Source organism: Amblyomma maculatum, chromosome 1 (assembly GCF_055883805.1).
Source record: "Amblyomma maculatum isolate TAMU_Amacu chromosome 1, ASM5588380v1, whole genome shotgun sequence".
Classification (NCBI taxonomy): domain Eukaryota; kingdom Metazoa; phylum Arthropoda; class Arachnida; order Ixodida; family Ixodidae; genus Amblyomma; species Amblyomma maculatum.
Window position 1 is genome coordinate 115,454,548 of NC_139344.1, and position 24,678 is coordinate 115,479,225.

The 24,678-nt window shown below is 45.6% G+C and overlaps 1 protein-coding gene across 4 annotated transcripts in view; it reads right to left on the minus strand.

The window, feature by feature from the left end:
• The window catches only part of LOC146203543 (lysosomal alpha-mannosidase-like), a 117,268-nt gene that overhangs the window by 68,200 nt on the left and 24,390 nt on the right, over positions 1-24,678 (minus strand). Inside the window, exons 3-14 of one of the 4 annotated variants that reach the window (XM_084585716.1) lie at positions 22,879-23,028; positions 22,527-22,720; positions 20,606-20,711; positions 17,951-18,054; positions 13,682-13,735; positions 12,596-12,712; positions 8,462-8,668; positions 5,351-5,405; positions 4,690-4,729; positions 4,542-4,611; positions 2,346-2,468; positions 529-648 (exon numbers count right to left, since the gene is read on the minus strand). In XM_084585716.1, the coding sequence (XP_084441842.1) occupies positions 529-648; positions 2,346-2,468; positions 4,542-4,611; positions 4,690-4,729; positions 5,351-5,405; positions 8,462-8,668; positions 12,596-12,712; positions 13,682-13,735; positions 17,951-18,054; positions 20,606-20,711; positions 22,527-22,720; positions 22,879-23,028 (1,340 nt within the window). The remainder of the gene's footprint in view (positions 1-528; positions 649-2,345; positions 2,469-4,541; positions 4,612-4,689; positions 4,730-5,350; positions 5,406-8,461; positions 8,669-12,595; positions 12,713-13,681; positions 13,736-17,950; positions 18,055-20,605; positions 20,712-22,526; positions 22,721-22,878; positions 23,029-24,678) is intronic. The other 3 variants (XM_084585717.1, XM_084585718.1, XM_084585719.1) reach the window with 3 other exon arrangements.

Here is a 24,678-nt window from a genome sequence, read left to right on the forward strand (position 1 = left end):
GAGCTTGCTTGCGTCACAGATTTGCGTTAGTCTATATTTGCGAAGGGTGCTCACTTCGCGCAAACTCGGGCTAGAACATCTACAGAGCCTTACGTGAGGCATGCTATATACACGTGTGGCCCACTCCGGATTATGATTGGATTTTATATGCTGTGGAGTAAGCAACCATCTGCGACATACAGCTTCGACACATGCACATGAAGATGACCGTGCCGATTTTGAGGGCTCCATTCCTTTCGGCGCCCAGCAATGGCTTCCGTTTTTACAATTTCGGCATCAAAAACGCCGATTTTTGATAACTGTTTCTAACTGGTCGTATTTCGAGCGTGGCGTTTTACCCTGAAATCTCCCCCTTCTACTTCCGTCTCCCTGCCACTGTATAATTTGCATGTACGACATTTTCATACATTTCTTCTTTAAAGGTGGCCTTAATAAGAGGGGACAGTACATATAGATAAGTGGTATGGTAGTGGCGTCATATAAGACGGCATTCGAGTTGTCACATGCAGTTCTTCGACACACCCGTACCTGAGCCTCCAAAGTTTCGTGCTGACGTGTCTCGACCTTGTAGCCTTCTTTGGAAGAGACGGGAAGCCGAATGTAGTGCTTCACATTCTGCCCCAGCGGGTTGTAGACGACCACCAGAAACTGAAAGAATAAACACAGCAAGCACCTCCAGGCGTGGTCTCTCTTGTTGTAATCAACTTTTGCTATCGTCTTTCGTACACACGGGTCTCGGTGATTTGTAGATATACAGCTGTCAGCAAGCGCGTGGCATAGACGGATATTTGCACCGGTGAGCGCTAACCGCTGGGGCTGAATTCATGCCGCACGGTATGTCTGGGGCCGGTGAAGACCCCTGGTGCCCTTTAGCCGCCTTATAAGCATATCAGATTTATCGGCCAGCACTGAGCGGCGCCTAAACTCATCGAGGCCACGCGTGCGAGCATTCGTGTAAAGTCTCGCGCAAAAGTAAGCAAGCGAAGCGGTACACACTGAACAAAGCAACATCTTGCCATGGCGGCTGGCGGCTAAGACAATATTTGCGCGTCAGTGCAGTAACGTAGACCTGCGAGTCATATAGACGCTATATGACATTGCTTTCGGTAGCTATACTCAAATTCAACTGCACCCCTCCGGGGTGGCGCAGTGGTTAGGGCGCTCAACTATTGTGCCCAAGGATGCGGGATCGAATCCCGGCCTCGGCGGCCGCTTTTCGGTGGAGGCGAAAGGCTTGGCGCCGGTGTTCTGTGCGATGTCAGTGCACGTTAAAGAACCACAGGTGGTCGAAATTTCCAGAGTCCTCCACTACGGCGTCTCTCATAGCCTGAGTCACTTTGTAACGTTAAACCCCACAAACCAAACCAAAGCAATCAAATTCAACTGCATTTGGCGCGCAGTGTGTTGTTTAAGCTCACTACCCGAGAATAATCGCAGCTTTAAAGTCGTGCAATACGCGAAGTGGATCCTGAGAAAGCCGGCATCGATGTTATGTTTGCTGTAATAGTTATAATCTTATTTATTCAGGAAGAGAGATATAGAGATAGAGAGACAGAGAGAGAGAGAGAGAGAGGGGGGGGGCATCTACGGCGTTTGTTGATGCCGGCATAGGTGAAATTCGTGCTCTGGCTACATTTTCTGGATGGCGCCGCAATGCAAAGCGCCTCGTGTGTCTAACGAGCGAGCGACGCAGTGGTGGGAGGAATCGAATCCCTTCTAGCGCCATGCGTACTGGGCGCCGACGGGTCACCTCTTCCCCATATCATATGCAGGCCATGACGTACTGGCTTATCAAGTGTGCGTATTCTAGAGGCCAGTTTGTGCTTGACTCAATCCCAATTCCGCCACCTGCTCCCAGAACTGTGGCAGCAATCCGCACAAGATCCCCCGCCTCATGGTGTCCCCCACCACTGACAGTGGTGCACAAAAGGTTGCCGATACATTCATGGTTGAGAACCACTGCTATAGAGCGTATAAATAAATAGTCTCAGTGATCCGAACTCACTTAATTCGAATATGGAGTGTAAACTAACTCTCTGGTCCTACGAGCGTCAAGCGTAATAAAAAAGCTGCCCTTGATTAGAACTCAATATATAATTCGACATAATATTCTATTGCTTTCAAGTTCTTGATCACTCACTGTTCACTGGGAGTGAGCCAATAGATGTGAATTGTAGACAGTTTGTCTTCACTTTTTCACTGGCAGCAGCTCTACTGGAAAGTGCAGCCTCTAACATGTCGTGGTAGCATTTGTCTATGCAGCCACTGAACAAATTCTCTTGCATCTGGAATTTCGGGGGCTACGATTTCATAGCGTTGTAAGTGCATCGAGGATCGGAATATACCTGACTCTCGTTCTCGGTGATGTAGCAGACTGTCTCGTTCGTCCGGTGGCAGAATTGTAATTTTTCCTCGTAGCTGTCCGGGTTGTGCCACAGCAGGTTGACGATCCCGTCACTGATCACCTTCTGCGAGAGCCAGACGCAACTTCTGCACTGAGCGCCTCTTACCTGAGCGGAGCATCTCAATCCATCATAGTCGTCGCTCGTATATTCGATATGTATCCTGTCTGCCAGCCTGGTAGAGCTCAAGCAATGGGAGTCACGGCTTGCACCAATGAACCAGCGGCTCAATTAGCAAGACGTGTATCACGTAAAATGTTCTCTGCGCTCACGATGGGAAAAACGGCTACAGTGCCGACCAATCCTACGCCATTTTTGCGAGCGGGATGATTGACTGTTTGGGCGGCTTAATCTGCTGGCACAATCTGTAGCTCCCATTACTGGAGTGTCAGTGAATTGTGCAGAGTGGGTAGGTTCTCCTCGTAGAAATGGTCTCCTAAACTTTTGAAATTATCGAGGCCCACATGCAGTGCTAATCAAACCCCTCCTTTGTAAGCGCTTATACGCGATTGCCGTTTCCATCGCATTTTCAACTTTCAGCGACATTTCGCACTAGCTTCTCATGTGCTACAGCGATACCGATGAGGCACTACACGAAGCAAATGCAGTAAAAACTCGTTGATAGTAAATTCACTGGGACCGGCAATAATCTTTACTATATCAGGGTCCTCACTTTATCAGTTGTTAGTGATGACATGGCCTTGAAGATGGTGTGTGGTAATTAAATGTCTACTTACTGAACACGTCTTGCTGCTCAATGTAAAAGCACTCTAGAGTCTAAAGTACCTTCCATCTCTCTCTTATCATCTCGTCGTGCATTTTCTTTCTTTTTTTTAAGTAATAAGATTTCTTATTTACATCTTGTGGAAGTATCTCTTAAGCGTGAATGCAACGTGTTTACGAATACAACCAAGTTTGATTTCATGTGAAAACCAAAGACTTTAGTGAACGCAGCGTAATCTTCCACTGTCTCTGTCTGGTAAAAGGCAATAAAGGAGAAATGCGCGCGGCTCTCAATCGTGCTTCACAGTGCTGCCAATGGTCGGCCGTTCCTTACCTTCCTTATTTCTCGCTGCACTTTTACTCTTTCTTACTTTCTGGAGGAATCGCGCCGCCTTCTTTCATTTTTTTTTTTTTTGCGCGGACCAACGGGACACAAGGAACAGGGTAGACATGATAAGGCACTTTTATAATCTTGTCCCCCTGTTCCTTGCTTAAAACCAACTTTAAGAAATGCTCCAACTAGCCTGCAATATGTATGTATACCAAAGCAACACAGCAAGACACACAATGAAGAGCGAAGACACACCAGCGCTGAGCTTTCAACTGACATTTACTTAGTTAAAAATGTACTTATATTCTTGATTCCTGAACAGCATTTAAAAAATTTCTAACAGCCTTGATTCCTTCCATGTTTGTAGACAGATTTATATTTTATTTTTATTTTCCTCCACGCGCTGTATGCTGTCCCTCACGGCTTCAAGCCCATGCAAAGTTGGCTTCTTTTGAGTGCTGCAAGCCTGGTGGTAAAGGCATTGTAAAAATATATATCTTTTTTTTTTTTCAATTTTTCAGTGTGATTCGCTCTTCTAGGTAGCGCGTGTGCGGCGATGTCATTTCGTGGGAAGTCCTCTCCACGCCAGGCGCACTTCACTATAACCGATTTTTACCAAAAATACATTTACTATTAATGGGGAAAAATGTACGGTTATCTACAGATGCTAAACTGGGACTTGAGTTTCACTTTACTATATCCGAGTTTACTACAGTGGTGTTCTACTGTATCACCAATCTATGAGCTTCAAACACTATTTGACCGTCGTAGTTTTTACTCTATGTTTTTTCGCAATGATAAGCTGAATTAGAATTCGAGTCCGTCAACAATTTTTTCTTCTATTCTTGCTGCTAATGAGTATATGGCCACCTTGAACGTGAGCCATTTACTTTACGGGGAGAGGAGTGACGCTCATTGGCTCTTCTGTGTTCTTGGTTTCTACGAATTCTGAAGAAAAAGCCTTTTTTTTTTTTAATGCTGCAGCAGCTTTCTATCCTACATGTGAGCTTCCTCGTGGGCATGGCAGTAAAAAGAACTCCTGTAAAATGAAGACAGGAAAAGGGGAGTTAACGCACTATTCTCACCTCGCACTGAAAGATGCTGTCCCCTACGATCTTGGAATAACCTCTGGCTGCCTTTTCCGAGCATGTCCCCCTGCGCACAATGCAGCGTTTGTCGAATCAATAGCAGCTCAAAATGCCCGTACTATGCACCGAAAACGTAACTGCTCACGTGATTGCATCATGGTGCTGCAACGTGGCGACGGCCCTCTCTGTTCAGAAATAGTTGGGCGGCGTAAAAAGAAAAGACAGGTGAGGAAGAACGTTAACTCGATGCATTATTTAATGAGACACATTTTTAACCACAATCAGAAACACTGCCGTACTGGCCGTAATACTGCGGTGCATGCTTCGGCTGATCAAATTCGTTCCTTCTCTCCTATTTATTTATTTATTTATTTATTTATTTATTTATTTATTTATTTATTTATTTATTTATTTATTTATTTATTTATTTATTTATTTATTTATTTATTTATTTATTTATTTATTTATTTATTTATTTATTTCCATTTTCCGCAGCCCTCAGCTACGGAGTCTCTCATAGCCTGAGTCGCTTTGGGACGTTAAACCACATAACCAAACCATTTTCGGTGCGTACTCCATAGCACAAACACCCAAGAATATCGTCTTAAATTCTGGTACTAATTCTACACCAACTGTCTGCGTCTATACGAATAACTAAAAGAAAGGATTCAAAATCGCCCATTTGTCCTGCAGTTTCTCGCAGTGTTCTTCTGACCCCATTTTGTTTTTCTAATAACCTGGCGTCACAGTTACGTTCAGACTTTGGGTGTAATCAAGCAGAAAACGCTATTATGTGCCGAACTTACTGAATTTGTGTATGGACGCTCGAAGTCCAGCTGTGACAGCAACCTGCTTGCAAGCCTATTGAAAGAAATATATTATCACAGATTATGCGCAATCGTAACATTAAAGAATGGATTTCCTGTGCAGGTGCGGCCAGAATAATGTGGATGCAATTCAACGTTCACACATTTATCACGCACTACTTCAATGAGGTGTGAGAGTAGTATGATTGCCGCCGTTTTCCGCATTATTTTGGCCGTGGCTCTATAGTGCACCCCGGCAATGAAAATTAGATGAAAGATTGCAAAGATTCAGAAAGGTGCATTTGCTGTTTACAAGCGATCTCCTGCTGCTTCCTAAATGTTTAAAAAGAATGCAGGGAAAATGAGGCGCTTCGTATATTTAAGCAGCCATGAAAATGGTATAATGGACTGGTTAGTAGCTTGATTTATGATTCCTTTATGACTGACGAACTAACTGACAAACCGACCGGCCTGAACAGGTCTGGCCTGACCTGATTGACTGCGCATTTGCGTATTAACTGCGCATAAAGTATACTCAAAACAAGCGCAGAGTCGCAGAGTGATTTTGAATACTGAACTATTTCCGCTGCGTAAAGAAAGCGCAGCGAGCAAGCAAGCACCTTGTTGCAAAAAGCAACATCCATTCTTTCATTCACTGCCACAGGCTTCAAGAGTTAAAGCGGAGTGGCCTTGACACTGCATGTCTCATATCTAGAAACGCAACCTAAAAGTAGGAATTTCGGCTACATGCCGCGCTCCTCTCCCAACCAGTTTCCTCAGCCTAATGGCACGTCCACACTGATCTTCTGAGTGGCCAGTTACGCAGGCGTTCCAACACAGCTCGTTTAAAAAATTATTTTCCTTTGACGCGAAATATGATTCCATGACCTAAAATCAGCGGCAAACGTCAGTCCTGAAACCAGCAAATGCGAGAGGCGCGGTGCACGCTAACATATTCTGAGGCTCACTGTTTACATTCGAAAACACAAATGGAGGGCAGCGTCTATCCGCAGAGCTTACAGCATCGGCCGTCTTGATGGTGGCTGCTATGCATCTGCCGGTGCTCTATAATACCTAAAGGTAGTACGTGCGCTGACGGCTTAGCAATTTAGCCTTACCGCGTAGGACAGGCGGCGGTCCTTGTCTTCATGGGTTACACGCAGTGACTATATTCGAATGATTTCTCACACAGTGTACTGACTGCATGGTGTCTGTGAAAAATTCTAACCTTTAAGAATGTGCAGCTTAACAGTTATCACTGAAAGTGACAGGCTTACAGTCTTTCCTTCGCCCCCTTAAAATTATATTCATACAAACTACGCACTTTATTAGGAAGAAAGCTCGTGTCAGCATCCTAAACGAGAAAATTGAAAAATTGGGGAGGTTTAACTTTTCTAAATTTAGATGACAGAGCCAGAGCTCGGTTCGATTTGGTTACAGTTCTTAAGTTTCCATGTCAAAAGTCAAGGGTCAAATATTGTTGGGGTGATTAGACAACGCAATGCTAGCGCCTTCTTAACTTTAAACCAAACTGAAAGTTACTGGCTTCAAGGTCAAATTGCCCCTATTGATGACCTTGACGAAGCCTGGTGTAATAGAGCTTTCGTTATAAAACCATTTCAACGCTCACTGCAGACCTGCATTACCTCCACCACACGTCCTGCTTACCACCTCGCAGCTGAACACATTCATCACCCCAGCCTGGCTGTTTCTATGCGATTATCGCTTCCAACTCCTCTTGTACAAACTGCGCCTGCTCTTATGCCAACGTGGGACGTCTCCTTTTCGCCTGCCCAGCAGCCATCCGTTCTCCATATTACCCCAGCCCATCTCTTGCCCAGCGCGGGCGTGGCTACTCTCGGCGGCTCACGTCGATCAGCTGGTGCAAAGCTTCTTAGCGGAAATGCATTTATAAGGTCTCTATTTGATCTTGAATAAAGTTTATCCTTATTTAGACACCATAAGGACTTGTAATTGACGTGAAAACTATGTTTCAAGCGTTGCGTCTCATCAAATACCAAGGTCGCGTCCTTCAGCATATATTTAAACGAGCCTTTCAAGCCCCGATTTTGGGTTCTGCGTCTGTTCCTGATAAGCATCGACTACAAAGCTATTCACCAAAAGGATCGCATGCAGAGAGCTTTGAAACCTTCGGCTCGGTATCAGCGTAGTGAACGAATCGCCACGCATGAACGAGCGTTGTTAAGGCCACGCGGCGCCACATGCGATTCATTGTAAAAACATTTTGTTGAAAAATACAGACATTTTCTGGCAGCTGTCCTGCCAGAAATTCTTTGTTCTGTTATGTTTTCTGTTTTTAATTTTTTCTGTCATCTTACAGTTTTTTTCTGTTTACAATGATAGAAAATGTTTGTGAATTGGCAAATCGTTTCTGTTATACGGCGTTTTTAATTTATTTTTTTATTTTTCAGTTGCAGTGAAACGTATGCTCCAAATATATCTTTTTTTTTTGCTCGTTTTTCATTTCACGTTTTCTGTCTGTAACAACAACAAAATTGTGTTAAGCGCCAATTTCTTTAATGAACACCATTTATAAGGAGAAATCCTTGCCAACTCCATCTCACAAATATCTCATGGCGTTGGCAATACGCAATGGCACCCATAAAGTTGGCCGCGCAACAGTCGTTGCCGAGCCACCGAAAAGAGGCAAATGAAAAATGCCTAACAGATACCACTGTAGCAGGGAGCCAACTAACAACGTACCTTAATGTGGCGCTACTATTTATATTCTTTCGAATCGAAATTGTTACGCACCCGTTCGTCGGACAGCGCCTTCGGGGTTGTCATAACATTTTGCTTTCCATCCAGAAATTACCTACTATTCAAGTAAAAATGAGTTTGCGGTAGAAAATAGAACAGGCGAAAAAAATATATCGAATTGTTTGCCTTCCAATTGAGGTTTCGGCTGGAAAACAGAAAATTGCTGTTTTTTTTTTTTGTTTTTTTTTTTCGTGAACGTATTTCGGTAAATGAAGTAGAACAGATATTCTCTGTACGGGGACAAAAATTTTCTTTAAATACCTGTAATTTCACACATATTTTTTACAGTGTTGTTTTGCGTCAGAGTGATAGAGATACGCTGGAGCTTACCTGAAGAAATCCGTTGGCACGCCTGGCATATCGTTTGAGGCACGGCCGGCTGGAGTAGAAACCCGTCCAGTAAAACTGGGGTCGGTCGGCGTAAGGCAGGAAGTCACGCGTGTATGCAGGCCAGGTCTTATTGACTGCGTGCAGAGCCTTCAGGTAGCACGAAGGGCTGGAGTAGAACGCTTGCAATTTCAAGCCTGAGCTCGATGCCTGCGATTGATTGATTGATTGATTGATTGATTGATTGATTGATTGATTGATTGATTGATTGATTGATTGATTGATTGATTGATTGATTGATTGATTGATTGATTGATTGATTGATTGATTGATTGATTGATTGATTGATTGATTGAACCGGTTGTCGTGGAGAAAGAATAAAACTGGAACTCTTTACTCTGACCATGGCAAACGCTGAGAGAGCGGATATGTTCGCTGCTTGTTTTCTTCCCGGGAGCATAGCTTCCGGAAACATGGTCCTGTGAACGCGTAGCTTAACGCTTGCTTAATATCGAATGTTAAAGTCTCCACGAGGAAGTTATCTGTCATTTGCCAGCCGGCATTTTATGGTTTCTCTGAAACTATAATATGCCGGCTGCAAAATGACAGATAAGATAACCAAATGATCAAGCAGGTTTTCGGAAAGGGTACTACCATCATACAGATCATAAAAAAAATGGTCGGAATATAACCACTCCTTATACATAGCATTGATTGATTACGAAAAAGCGTTTTACTCATTCGAAACATCCGCAGCCATGCAGGCATTGCGAAATCAGGGCGTAGAAGAACCGTGTGTGAAAGTATATTGGATATATATATATATATAAAGTGGCTGTACAGCAACCATAGTTCTGCATAAAAAGGTAATAAAATTTTTATAAAGAAAGGTACTAGGCAGGGATGCACGATCTCTTCATTCACGGCTAGCTTAGAGAAGTACTCAAAGACTTGGAATAGGAGCAGTTAGGGATAAGGGTTCATGGATAATACCGCAGTAATCTTACCTGTCCTCACCTATAGGGTTGAAACGTAGAGGCTAACGAAAAGGGTCCTGCTTAAGTTGAGGACAACGCAGAAAGCTATGGAGTAGAAAATGGTAGGTGTATCGTTACGTGCTATAAAAGCGTGCACAGTGGGTCAGAGAAATAACTTGAGTTACTGACATTCAAGTGGAAATCAAAAAGACGAAACTGGCATAGGCAGGACATGCATACGAAGAGAGGATAACCGATGGTCGAAAAAAAGTAACAAATTGGATTCCAAGGGAAGGAAAACGTAGCAGGGGGCGGCAGAAAGTCGGGTGGGCGGAGAAGGAAGTTCGAACGAGTGATACAGCTAGCACAAGAACGGGCTAACTGGAGGAATACGGAAGAGGTCTTTGCCCAGCAGTGGGTATAGTCAGGTTGATGATGATGATGATGATTTTATGGAGTACAAAAGTAACGAATCCCCCTGGTTACTGAGCATATTCTGCCGTTCCCGAGAATATGACCCGCCGTGGTTTGCTCTAGCCGCGCTTCGCTTGCGGCTACAGGGATAGCTGGCGGCCGTGCACGTCAGCCGCAGAAACTATTTAAAGTTGAGACTTGCTTGAAAATACTTATAGTCGGGGGCAACCATAATGAAACGTGAAAATTCAGACGCCGATCATAAAATAAAGAATAACAAAAAAGACGCTTCTGTTTCTGTGTGGAAGTCTTGTTTACATTACTACGATACGAGGACTCGAGCGATTTAAATACGCTATGATACGAAGAGTCAAACGATTTAAATACAAGAATACACGCGGGTTCGATTTCGTGTGCTGCGATTAAGAATATCGTTAGTGCCAACGTTTGCATGATTAATGATTATTTCAGGTGAAGACGAGGAAATAACTTCTTTTCAATTAGTCACACATGTGCCGTGCCCCAGTCGACGTCGTAGCCGTATACAGTATGCGGCGGTAGCATTGGAGCCCCCTTTTTTTGTGTTTCTAGCATCGTTACTATGCTTCTTTAGGCGCCCATCAATATTAGTGGTTCCGACGATGTAGACGCAGTCGGGGCATAGGGCTCTGTAAGCGACCCTATTGTATACTTTTCTCGGAAAAGAACATCCTTTACGTTTACCAGCCCGCCCCGCAATTTTCCTGTCGGAACAGGGGTGATATGGACATTGAATGTGCTCAGGATGCGCGTCAAGGTCTCGCTTATGCTGTGAATGGAGCCACGGCACGTTTCATGGACGATAAGAAAGTTGAAAGGAATCAATTTTATAGAGTTTTCGTCGTGTGATGGTGGCTTATTTTTCGTACCCGTCATGTGCTTTGCAAAACTGCTCACGGCTCGTTCATATGGAATGACACCGCTTTTCGCGCTGAACCTTCCACAGTGAGTAGTGTTGCGCAGGTTACAAGTTCACTGCGTTCGGCTGATTCCAAATCACCAGATATATATGATGCCGAGGTCGTGGTTTCGTTTGACGTCAAATAGTTTTTCACATGCGTTCCTGTTTACTTGACTGTACAGGTTTGCTCTCCTGCGGTCGAGGCTAACAAACTTTCCCTTGAAAGGAAACCCCTAGACGTTCTGGATCACCGAAGGCTCCTACAGTTCTAGCTGAACAACACTTATTTTGTATTTCAAAAATCTTCAACGACCATTTCAGGACACGCTAAGATGGAGGTTTGTGCACGTTGGGAAGCCCGGAGAGAACCCCTGCTGAACCGTTTGAACTCGACACCGTGAAGAAAATTGGCTTTTGGGCTGTATGAAGGAAAAAAAAAAAAAGTGGGAGTCCGAAAGAAGTTTTTGTAGATCGCACTCTTCTTTCGTGATAGGATCCTTGTCGGATAGGGAGTTGGTGCTGTCATATTGCAGCAGGCTCTTCGCAATATCCGTCCGGTTCAGAAGGATTCTGGTGTTTTGCTGCCTTTGTCCGCTGAACAATACTTGCTGTTGCGAAGGCTTTTTATATAACAGCATGTCGTTGTTCAGCGATCAGAGGAGACAAGGACCTTCCCGGGCGATACACGAAGAGGCGTTGATAGCATGAGTCTATATCGCTCATGTTCAGGTTAGAAAACTTCGAGATGCGCTGGTGAACGTAAAATACATTCTTCCCAAAGAACAAAACGCTGCCACCGATTACAAAATCCGGTGTTCTGGCTGTGACTATACGCCCACGCTGTCCAGACTGTAGACATTGAGAAGCGCCAGAAAGGAACATAGTAACGGAGCTAGAAACACAAAAAGTAGACTAATGATATCCCTGGCCACTCCGTATGAAAAGGCAACGACATCGACTTGGGAGAGCTTAGAATCATATAATCATACTAACCGCTAGTCACGTCCTCAAACGCGACACTGGCAATCGAACCCCTGTACACGCACGTTCCCTGCACCTTTTTAAAACTCGTTTAGCCGCGTATGATTTCTTGATACTTTGTGTGTGTGTGTGTGTGTGTGTGTGTGTGTGTGTGTGTGTGTGTGTGTGTGTGTGTGTGTGTGTGTGTGTGTGTGTGTGTGTGTGTGTGTGTGTGTGTGTGTGTGTGTGTGTGTGTGTGTGTGTGTGTGTGTGTGTGTGTGTGTGTGTGTGTGTGTGTGTGTGTGTGTGTGTGTGTGTGTGTGTGTGTGTGTGTGTGTGTGTGTGTGTGTGTGTGTGTGTGTGTGTGTGTGTGTGTGTGTGTGTGTGTGTGTGTGTGTGTGTGTGTGTGTGTGTGTGTGTGTGTGTGTGTGTGTGTGTGTGTGTGTGTGTGTGTGTGTGTGTGTGTGTGTGTGTGTGTGTGTGTGTGTGTGTGTGTGTGTGTGTGTGTGTGTGTGTGTGTGTGTGTGTGTGTGTGTGTGTGTGTGTGTGTGTGTGTGTGTGTGTGTGTGTGCGTGCGTGCGTGCGTGCGTGCGTGCGTGCGTGCGTGCGTGCGTGCGTGCGTGCGTGCGTGCGTGCGTGCGTGCGTGCGTGCGTGCGTGTGTGTGTGTGTGTGTGTGTGTGTGTGTGTGTGTGTGTGTGTGTGTGTGTGTGTGTGTGTGTGTGTGTGTGTGTGTGTGTGTGTGTTGTCAGCGTTGCATTTTCACGTTTTAGCAGAAACTATTTTCATCAAGTTTCCCCGAACACAATGAACAAATTAAATTCTGAGCAAAGCTGATCATAGATCACCTCTCTGTTGACAGAAGAGATGAGACGGTCGATATTGTCGAACCACGTTTCCGCTTTGGTATATGCCAGGTCCCCGCCCATGGTCACCATCACATTTTTTGTGTCGTAATACTTGGCCTGCGTAGAGGAACAAGATCTCCGAAAAATGCATCGTTGAAGATAGCTTGAAAGCCCGCACTGCTACCGACTATCATCAATTTCAACAGGTTCGAACCAAAAGCGGAAATTTTGAGGTTCATGGGGAAATCGAATTCCACTGACCCCCCTGCAGTGCTAGGGAACAGCCGCGCTTCTTATACAATTTCTATTTACAGTAGAAGTGCGAGCCTTTATCGTAGAAGATAGACTGCCCTCACAAGAGTGGCTCGGTAATATGTGGTCGTACAACGAATGATCAGCGTGAAGGTCACCCATCGCTCGAGAACGACGAGCCGCTTCTCGAATGCCATGCAGCGCTTGTGTGACTCGTCGTTCCGTTCCTTGTGTTCTCGTCCTTTAATTGTGAGCTGTTCGTTTCTGTCATGCCGAGAAGCTTAAATTGCATGAACGGCGATGAAATACATTCGTCTCTTCGCAGGGAATGATTGCTTCCTCCCGTGTCGCCCGTTCTTCCGTCCTTGCTAAAAAGGATTGAAGGTAAATAGTGCACAGAAATAATGTATTGATTTCGCTTTCCTAACATTGCATGGATAAAATCATACAAAAGCGAAAAATGAGCCTCGTTTCCTTTCAACGCTGTCGAGTAGCTTCGTGTGAGTCAGTTCGCTCATGCTTACACAACAACGACAATATTGCGTGATCAAGACAATTGGACAAAAACTGCAGCGGCTCCAGAATACCGGTACGATGAACATTAAAAGAATATTTTTGGAATGTTTCCATAGTACCTGCCGCTTTCTAAATTCCACATTTCTACAAATCATAATGGCAGATACATTGAGAAATGAATTTAGCATATAATAAACACATTTCAGCATTTATATGTACAGCTGTCGGAGAATTACAGTAAATAGCAATCCGTGAAAGGTTCACACAATGGGCAGCGGGTATGCGTTTCGCGCACGCGTTGCTTCGAGTAAAACTCACGTATTCCCTGACGATGTCGATGAACTGCCTAGCCCGTGTCCTTGCATTGTAAGCCTGCAATGATTGAGATGAATGCGTTAGAATTAAATTCTAGATGAATCCACGGGTAAGTAATGCAATGCTCTTTCACTTATTAAAACTAAAGTTTACGAAAATATCAACGGTCCCCGTTTGTTTTTATTCTGAGATTAGGCCGCCACTCAGTTTTGGCTAATCGCTTCGCAAAAACATAGAGCATATACATCCGAGTATATAGGGCGATTTTCTTAATCGATATTGGTTTATATAAAAAGAGGCCGACGATTAGATAGATGCAGTCATTGACGGTCGTCTGCTGTGAGCCGCGTCTCAGTTAGCCAAATAAGACAGTGGTCGCAATTATTGGGAAAATTAATACAGATAGGTTAATGCCTTTTTAATCGTTTTCTATATGACCCGTAATGCTGCCTAAGCTTTGTAGCTTGTCGGCATCCCGTAAAATTTGTGCAATTGGCGGAAATTTAACAAACCTCAAGATATTTTCACGTGGTAGTGACAGTACCGTAGGCGTCAAACGAAAAGGCTAGCGGTGCACTAAAAGAGACTATTGACAGTTACTGCGCCTTTCCCTTCCTGTGAACCAATTTATTATTGGGGCTGACTTGCGCCCGCAAACGAACAAAGCAACACGGTGGCGTCGAAAGCAGCAGTCGTGTTCGTCGGTCGTCTAATTATGAATTCCCGTTGCAGGCGCAGAAACATCTAGATAAACCACCCAAGAGATACTGGGAAAGTCCGCAATAATACGGAAACAATTGTGTCTGCCTGCGATCATTCCACCGCGCTACAAGGAAAGTGATAAAGGCGAGTTTCGCGATACCGAGCATGAAGAAAGAAAAAAGCACAAAATTAGCCTTTTTAACCTATGGCCACAGTGATAAGGCCGCGGGCTGATGGTTGTGAAAACAACAAATAAATATTTCAAAGGTTTGCGGCCACATTCATTTATCATTTTTTTTGCTAGATTTTTCCGAAACATAACGGTGAAAGAGCGTCGCAAGCGCCAGTAAATGACCAAGAAGAACGTCCTGCAAGTTTAAAGGCATACGCTCAAGAGTAGACCGACATGTGCTAAGGTTTCCCTAGACGGTCAACATCCTCATCAGCGCAACACCGGTGTTGCTTTTCAACTGAATACTCTGGTGGATGCTGCTCCCAGTCGAAATTATTTGTTATTGCTTTTTAGCTTACTGATGCAACATGTTCAAAATGATTTTCAGCATTTATTTTGTTAGAGTGGAGTGGAATAAACAAAGCGCACAAAAATTAAATGAAGGTCCGACTGCAGGGCCGCCGACTGACTGCTTGACTATGTTCACCGGGTTTGGCGCGCCGTGCTTAAGCACTGCGGCAACGGTGGCATCTGTAAATAAAAAATCAGGAAGGCCCGAAACACTGCCCCTTTTCAGAGCAGCCAATTAATGGTAGTTATTAGGCAGAATAGGAATAATGTAAGAGGCCTAACTTTTGCTGGAAAAGAACAAGTGGATTACGTAGGGAAAGCAAAGTGTCAGTAAACTTATGCTGCGCAGCAGCTGAAGCTGACACAGGTATACCTATACACTCGAAAGTGACCCCCGTTGTAGCCATTTTGCAAAGAGAAGCCACCCTGTGCGGGGACGTCCCGGATATTTACTCAAAAGCTGAAATTAGTAAAATAGTTACTGCTTTCTAGTACGCGTCACGAAGAAATAAAAATATCTTCGGCTATTTCAAGGAAGCAGCTTTATTTTCTTTGATGGAGGCCTGTATGAATGCCTTCAGAATATATTTGCTGGTTGCCGCATGCCAGAGGCGAATCGTGTTGGACAAATCATAACTCAGAGCAAGACATAAAGGTTCCAGAGTCTTAGTTATGGAAAAACAAAGCAAGAGAAAAGAAAATGAGGCTTGAAGGTAGGAAGGTTGGCAGTAAATTGCTGCTCATGTTCGAAGATCGAGGGGGGAAAACTCAAGAAAAGGAGCGAGACAGTGCTGGAAAAATTAATGGCAAGCTCCTCGGGCCGGTTATCACTCACTGACAAGGTTACAATCGTCACCGCCCCGCAACGGTGAACGGGCGACTCGACATTCATAATTCATATTCAAACGAAGCTGCATTCCCTCAGGGGGTTAATTTTTCGCCCCCTTTTTTTTTTTTTAATGAAGGATTGTCTAGGAGGCAAGGCCATCAGATGCTTCGTTGTATTTTCTGCGGCGGTGTATTATTTGTGAGCTTCACGTGTCCCACATCTGTCGTTAAAACCGAGGTATTCATCAAGTGTACCCGCTAGCTTTGTTTTTTTTACTTAGGCCAAAACCACGGCAACTTATAAAGGTGATTTACAACAGCCATGTGTCACTTCCGATATGATGAAGCACCTGTTTTATTTTTTAATACTTTTACGCTAACTCGCAACCTCTGCTTCAGTAATATTAGTGCATCTTGAGTTGCGACTATACTCTTACCCGAAGCAATTTAACTATTTTTTTCTTTTTTTTTTATGGAGAAAAATTACCCACGGTTTTGTCCCTTTAGCATGGTACCGATTATGGCTGATAGCAAGAGCCTGTGCAAAATGTTACAATGCCTGCTGCCCCGCCTCTGCCCCCCTCCCCCCCCCCCCCCCCTCCCTGTCCACTGATGAACGCGCTATACAGTTTTGTACTGACAGTGCCTATGCTTTTTAAGCCACCTCAGGGCGCCGAGGTGGTATAATAGCGCCCTTGTAGCTGAGCCCGCCGTGTAGTATAGATTCAGCATAGCTCTGATTAGCAACCGCGCTTCGGTAGAGTTGAAATGAAGAAAACGTTGGAGAGATCATAATTCAGTAACGGCGGAAACCGAGGACCTCGTCGTTACAGTGCTTCTCACAGCCCTTTGTGTATCCTTCAAGACCTATATACAAGAACATAGCCTCGCAATACATAAATTGCTCGCGAGCCGCAAATCTGAAAGCAAATGAATCAATTACAACTGATATTTCAAATTTTTCCAGCACCCAAGCAACTATCACTGTCCGAATGTCTAAATTTTTCAGGTGCTAATGTGCGTGCATGTGGTATGTTTAGTATAACATCCTACGTTTAGTATAACATCCACGACGCTACATCAAAAGGTCATGATATAATTTTCCAGTGGCTACCTGGACATTGCGGTATTGAGGGAAGCCACCAGGCAGACCAAGTTGCCCGTTCTGCACACAACGACGGAACTACAGTGAATATTCCTATATCTAGAGTTGACGCAGCTTGTCGACTTCGTTCCTTAGCGGCGGAGCTAACGCTTTCAGCCTGGAACAAAGGAGAATTTTCCAATCGACGCCTCAGGGAACTAGACCCTGGGCTGCGCCTTCGTGTTCCACCTAACAAAGGGCGGCGCGAAACAACACTGATGTGCCGTATGTGGCTCGGTGTTGCATTCACCAAAAAATACGCTTATGTGATGAGAATGGCGGATAGCCGTAACTGTGAAAGATGCGGCTGCGAAGAGACCACACAGCATCTCCTTTGCGAGTGCCCTGCTTTTTCAAGCGAAAAATATGCGCTGCGTTCGGCTCTGGACCATCTTGACAGCCGTCCTTTCACAGAGGAGAAAATCCTCGGCCCATGACCACAGAAGGCGTCTAACGGCAAGCCTTCAAAGCACTTATGTGTTTTATGAGAGACACAAACTTGATTGAGAAACTGTGACTGTGCTCCTCGCCGCCTTACCTTTCCTATCATTCTCTTCTATCTTTCTCCTTTACACTCCTCATTCCCCTTCCCAAGTGCAGGGTAGCAGACCGGAAGCTTTCCTGGTTAACCTCTCGGCCTTCTCTCTCTCTCTCTCTCTCTCTCTCTCTCTCTCCTGAAGCAGCATATGCAAAAACAGGAGTGTTGCTTCCGTATGTGTTAAGAAGTACACACAACCGTGTCGTACGTGTACCTCAATTAGAAGCACTGTGAGCCGTATTATATATGCCGCGTATATGGCATCGTTAAATCGGTAGCCGAAATTACAAAGCCGCTCGCGCGTAAGAAAACGTCACTTGATTGGTCGCCACTTCAACTATTATGTAGCCAGCTATCGGTATTTTTCAACGCAACCGTATTGGCAGAACACACTTAGCATTTATGTGCAAGCAGCCTCGTGAATTCGGCAGAGCACCATCTCCAGCTTCCAAGATGCAGCACACTATTTGCGAGACAGGATGATTTCCCACGCGCCAGCAGAACACAGCACCAGAAGGCGACCCCTCTCCGGCCTACCAGTATGTCCGCGTCGGTGGTGCAGCTGTACTTGTCGAAGCAGAATCCTCTGGGAGGCATGTACATGTTGGGCAGGATAGAGGTGAAGAGATCGGCTGAGCTCCCTGCGCGCGCGAGATCGTCCATGCCAAACGCTCAGACAAGTGTGCCACATGGATGCAGGGAACTACAGCATACTGCCGTGAGAGCTGCACAGCAAGCAACGCCTACAATTTGCGGCGTATACAAAGCCTACAATGTGCAAGAGAGGCGCGGACGAGTGTCCGAGTGCGGCGTGTCCACTGTCTGATCCGGAGTCATTCATCGAGCCGCTTCTCACGCTTGGCAGTAGCCACAGTAGTGATTTCCCTGAAATGCTTATCCCTTACTTATGATGGAATGTTTATTTCCTCGGCAGAAATGCAATCTATTTATTCTGGCCACTACATCAGCTTCACTCATGTTAATATATTATGTGATACTATGTGCGCGTTTCGGTTCGTTTTAGCTACGTTAGTATCCTTAGCCAGTTAGTTAATGTAGAGATTAGGTACTTGCATGGTTTTACAATATATTTACCGCAGTTTCCGCGGGACAAGTCACTGTGCTGCGGTACATTCTCCGCTGACCATAGGTATATGCACGAGCGCGGGCAGGAGAGAAGGCGAGGGGGAAGAGGTCTTCCAGTCGTAGAGGTGGTGCGGCAACGCTTGCCTTCACCTTTCCAACCTTTGGCTCGAAAGCCTTATTCTTGCCTGCGCCGATGCCGGCCCGTGCGTTTAATTCTCGGGTTTATACATGACCATCCACTTTTCTTCCATCTGTGTGGGTTTCCCGATTAGCTGTAGAATTTTTGCGCACGTTGGCAAAAGTTTCCTCGCATTCAAGGAAATCCAGCTCTTTGATCGAGTATGTGACAAATGATATATACCCAAGCTCGTATCGCAGCCATGTGTTGCCGAAAGAAGGAAAAGGCACCGGTTCTCGAGCAAGTAACATCCTTTTACTAACTTATGAATATTTTGTGCCCAGTCGCGTTTGCGTCCAATCATTCTATAACAGGGTATAGGATCAGAGACTTCCACTGCTAGAGTCACTGCGAACACTGAAAGAATGCGACTTAGTTCGTCCTGATTCGCGTCAAATAGCGGGCCTATGGGACGTGTAGGAAAGGAAGAAACAAAGTGAAGACAGCAACAGCACGAGCCCTACTCACATCCGGACATATACAGTGTCCAAGCTAACTTCAGCAAAGGGTTAAAAAATAAAACATTTGAGGTAAGCCAGGGAAACCAGTTGCATAGAGCGGCCAACCGTCTTGCATGCACACCACAGGTAATGTTTTTGCTTCGCAAATAACCAATTAGTTAATTAGATATTTTTTCTAAGTTTACTAAATATTGACTTCAGACAATAAATGTGATTTGAAAACTTCTAGAGCACCTTCAGAAACCCCCACTCCATTTATTTGCGATGAGAAAAGCCTAACACGTCGTTTTTCCGAACTCCAAAAAAGCCCGCGAATTACAAAACAATCATGTGATAGCCAGCGCATGTGACGGTGCAAGTTACAGCGAGCTGGCTTCAGCCATCACCAACTTACCAGCCTAATGCTGGAAATGGACCACCATGGCACGGCCGTAGGTGAGTTTGGTTCACTGAATCCACAGTTGAGAGCAGCGCAATCGTGGCGCGCAAATGCGCTTGTCACGTGATTGTTTTTGTATTTCGTGGGCTTTCTTTGGAACTCGAAAAGATATACATATGCGACTTTCTATTTGGTGGTGGTGGTGGTGGTGGATATATTTATTTAATAACCAAACAAAAAGAAGGAAAAGAGTGTTGCTGGCCGCGGCAACTGCTATCTAAAATCTGAAGCACCCGAGCTGCGCCCGGCGGGAAAGAAAATGGGATAGGGAGAGGATAGCGAGGGGAAGTACAGAGGGGAGCGATAGCAAAAAAGGACAGGGGGAACATTGCATATTATTTACAAAATACAAAAAAGGACAACGAGTTCGCGTCACTCGCGCGCAAGTGTCCGAGCACTGTCCACAAATGACTGCGCGCGAGCGGCCATTGCAATTGTTTACACTATATGGTCAGGGGATGTATATACATAGCCGCGCGCACATAGCGTCCTATCGCAAATGGAATGTGGGTTTCTGATGTGATGGTGCCCGCCAACTTTGCAAATCACGTTTATCGTCTAAACGCAATAGTTAGTAAATTAGAACCATTATCTTAATTACTAATTAGCTAATTACAAAATAAAATATTGCCTGTTGAACGCCAGACGGATGGCAGCTGTATACAAGTAGTTTCGCATGCCTAGCTCAAATGTTTTAGTTTTAAACCCTTAGCAAACTTTAGCTTGGACACCCTGTATAGGCCGATACGGTGCACTTTTGAGTAACCTTTTTCGTATTAGTGACTTAGGCTCAAAATATTATGTGTTCTTCACATTCCACAGTGGCTATTTTATTTAATATACACTCCACTTGTTGCGAAAATGTTATCTGCGTGTGAGAATTTTGTCTAATTTCAGCGAGTAATTCCTTGCCCATGTATCAATACTTTATTACCTGAATGAGTCAACGAGCTGGACGCGAACACTTGGGCGCAAAATCCATGCAACACACAAACGCATCGCAGTGCAAGAGGCTGCGAGACACGAACCGATGTTCCGGTCGGCATTCCAGAGGAACTCCAGTGAGCGCTGCTTGCGGCGGTACTCTTTCTCAGCCACGTGCACACGGCCCAGGAAAAGTGCGTCGAAGCCCATCTGCATATAGGCATGTACTACGTGGCCTCTCTGCGCAGCGAACTCATGCGCGCAGTGCGGAGTAACAATGATAAATGCGGTACACGTAGAGGCTGCTTTCTTCAGAAGGTTAGATCAGCCGAGCTTTTCTTCGAAGCACGGGAACAAAAGATGAAGCAAACAGCACATTCATAAAGAGGGGTAGAATAGATTTCAATGGCAGAAAAAGCGACAAACAGCTCGAAGTCTCGCCTGCGTGCATAAATTATTGGCACTTGCATAACACGGTGCCTAACAGCTATAGACGGAGGCTAACTCTGAGATCAATATTTACTATGTCTGGCGTTTTAAACACCACCACGCTATTTATGCAGCAAGAGAGTCAATGCTACCCCTTCTTCGCTTGCCTCGAGCTTTTTTACAGGTCATGAGGGAAAAAAGCAAGACTGCTGCATAATTTTTGCTTTCGTAATTTGGTGTGATGCAGTATGAAATCATCGTGTCTGACCGCAGTTTCGCATTCGTCAGGAGACTTTATTGAGCGTATGCACGTCAAGGTTTTTTTTTTATGTTTCAGTATTCAGGTTAGAACTCGGTCATGGTGACCGCCTTCTGATTGAGGGCAAAACGCAAAAAAGTGCCCGTGGTGTGCGAGGTTTAAGATCCCCAGGTGATGAAAATTATTCCTGAGCCCTCCATTCCGGCACATTTCTCTCTTTCTTCTTTCTCTCCAAAATTCATTCCTTACAGCGTGCTTCAGGCGCCCACTGGAAAATGAAAAAGCTTCTCTCCTAAGGAAGAAACTGATTTCAATTTTTCCAACACGCACTCCTGTGCTGAGGCCGAGCGATCAGTATTCGGCGGCTAGTAACCCTAGAAAATATTTGATTCACGTTTTTTTAGTGTTATGTGTATACACCTTTATTGAGATGGCACAAAAGTAAAAAAAAAAAAAAGAAATTGTAAATTTTGAGATATAACGTCCCCAAAGCGACGGGCTTTTAGGGACGCCATAGTGGAGGGCTCAGTTTAATGTAGCCCATCTGGAGTTCATTAATGTGGGCTAACACAGCACAGCACACGGGCGTTTCTGTATCACCTCCATCGAAAGACGGCCGCCGCGGCAAGGTCTGGACCAGCGAAGCCGAGCTCCAAAGCCACGCACATGAGCCGCTGCTGTAGGCCGCACGCACTAAAGTGTGTAGTCCAAGATACGTCTGGCATACTGCAGTGAACCTGATTTCGTTTTAAATATTACGCTCGCCACGGTTTCAAAGCTGCTTAAAATATGTGAGTACATAATGCAGGCGCTCCTTGGTCATTGAGCTTGCTTGGAGAACTCTGAAAATGGCGACGATCTGATCCCGTGGCTGTATATAGTGCTCGTGTCTGTGTTGCTTGCATGTCACATACAACCTGTGCCCCCCTCCCATAAGTTCTGCCTCTTAATCACAGCAGCTACAATCAGGTATTCGGTCATTTGCCTCAAAGCACAATGGACGAGCCCTGCTCAGGGGTGGATTTAGGGAGGAAGTGAAGCGGTTGATCGCCTCCCGTCCTCCTCTTCTAAAGCAAAAAAAAAAAAAAAATGCTTAGGAAAAACACGTTGGGGAGCCCAATTTTTCGGTGAAAAATGTCCAAAATATAAATTCTGGTGAGAGCTCCCCTTCTGGAAACGAAGCATAAGTTCGCCCTTGGCTCTGGACGGCAAACCTAATGATAAGAATGGACAAAGTCGATTGGCTGCTCTGCGTGGTCACAAAGTGATGAACCTGAGCGGATTCGTGCAGAGTCAACCGACTAGTGTGCACGTGAACGAGCGTGTCGTACACCTACCTGAGCGAAGAGGGCGGCGTTTTCGCGGGAGTGGCCATACGGGTCGATCTGCCAGGCTACACGGGGCCGGCCGCACTCTCCGAATGTGTCGTTGAGCCAGCGCAGCCCCAACGTCATCTGGTCCACGATCGCCGAGTAATGCGTGATCGCCTCGTCGCTCTGCACCCAGCCGCCGCCCACAAGCTCCAGCTGCCCTGGATGTAGGACAGACCCGGGCAGCAGTGCGTTCTGTCACAATTAATGTTGAGACGGTTATGGTACCAGATAACAAGCCACGAGAGCTTCTAGCGATGTAGTGAAGAAAAGGATACAAAGGAAGCACGGGGACGAGCACATGCAAGAGACGGCTCACCTTGCTGGATAAGCTTGCGCACGCTGGTCCGCCGCGGAGGCAGCTGGTCCTGCCACCATCGCTCGAAGAAGGCCGTCTCGGCCGACACGTACTTGCGGTCGCGGCTCTTGTGCAGGGCGTCCGTCACAGAACTGTAGATCTCCTGCACATCTGTCGGCACCGCCATGCCGATGTGTTTGCCTTGCAGTCTTTCACTGCCGTCGCTGCTGCTGCTGCTACTACTGGAACGCCGTAACGCTTACAAATAAATAAATGCGAATATCTTCCCCACTACGTCAGCGTATACACCGCCGGCTTCTCGCAATGTGCGAAACACGTATACAAACTGAACCTCTGTAAACCTGTGCGCTTATTCCGTGGGCGTGTTTCAGAAACATAAGGCTCTCGTTTCCAGTGTTCTGGATGCATGCCACGCAAGGGCCGTTTCCGATTCATAGGACGGACGCACCGCCCGCGGACGGAGCACCACGTCATCGACTTCACTGATTCCGGATGAGGCGCTTGATGGACAGAGCGGACGACAACGCGGACAGAAACCGCCGGACGCCGAGGCCACACCACCCCACACCTCCACCCGTGCAGAGGAAATTGGCAGGTGACGGCATTCCTTTCCAATCACGCCGCATTAGGGTGATTGGATGGCCAGGGAGGCGAGAGCATCGGCGCACCCTGTTGCTGCTATTGCTGCACTACAAAATCGCACCCATTACGTTAAAAAAGAAACGAAAAAAAACGTTGTTGCCTCACTTAGAAGATGTAGTTCTGCTAGAAAAAATAGCAGACGACCGCCATATTTTGACAGGGGAAACACGCGCTTGTTTTTGGCTTGCAAAGGCTGCGCCGTCCGCGAACGATGCGGAGCCAGTGACGTCGGGTCACGAGATGATCGTCCGCTCGCGGACTCCAGCGATGATATCCGTCGTGTGAATCGGCCTACCCGGCAGAAGTGGGCTGAGTAAAGCTATCGTGGAATATAACCATGCAGCCCCTATAGTTAGGATTCATTGATTACGAGAAAGCATTTCACTCAGTCGAAACCTCGACAGTCATGCAGTCATTGCGAAATCAAGGGGTAGATGAGCCAAATGTGAAAATACTGGAAAATAGATATAGTGACTGCACAGCAACCATACTTCTCCGTAAAGATAGTAATAAAATTCCCATAAAGAAGTTGTTAGACAAGGAGATACGATCTCTCCAGTACTATTAACAGCTTGCTTAGAGGGAGTACTCAGAGACTGGAATGGGAGCAGTTAGGGATAAGAGTTGGTGGAGAATACCTCAGTAATCTGCGGTTAGCTGATGACATTGCCTTGCTAAGCAACTAGGTGGACGAACGAATTGCAAAGAATGCTTGATGACCGAGACAGGAAAAGCAGAAAGGTAGGCCTAAAAATTAATATGCAAAATACTATGGGAATATTGAATAGCCTCGGAAAGGAACGGCAGTTTACAATAGGTATCGAAGCACTGGAAGTGGTAAGCAAATATGTATACTTAGGATAGGTAATAACCGCAGATACGGACCACGAAAGGGAAATAACTAGGAGAATGTGATTGGAATTGATCACATTTGGCATGTAATCGCAGATTATGAGTAGCACAGTTTATCAGTATCGCTCGAGAGAAAAATGCATAACAGTTGCATATAATCGGTACCGACACATATGGTGCTGGATTACGGAGGCTAACGAAAAGGGTTCTACTTAATTGAGTACAACGCAGAGATGTATGGAACAGAAATGATTGGTGTAACGTCAAGAGATAGGGAGCGTGCCCAGGGAAATAACTCGAGCTAAT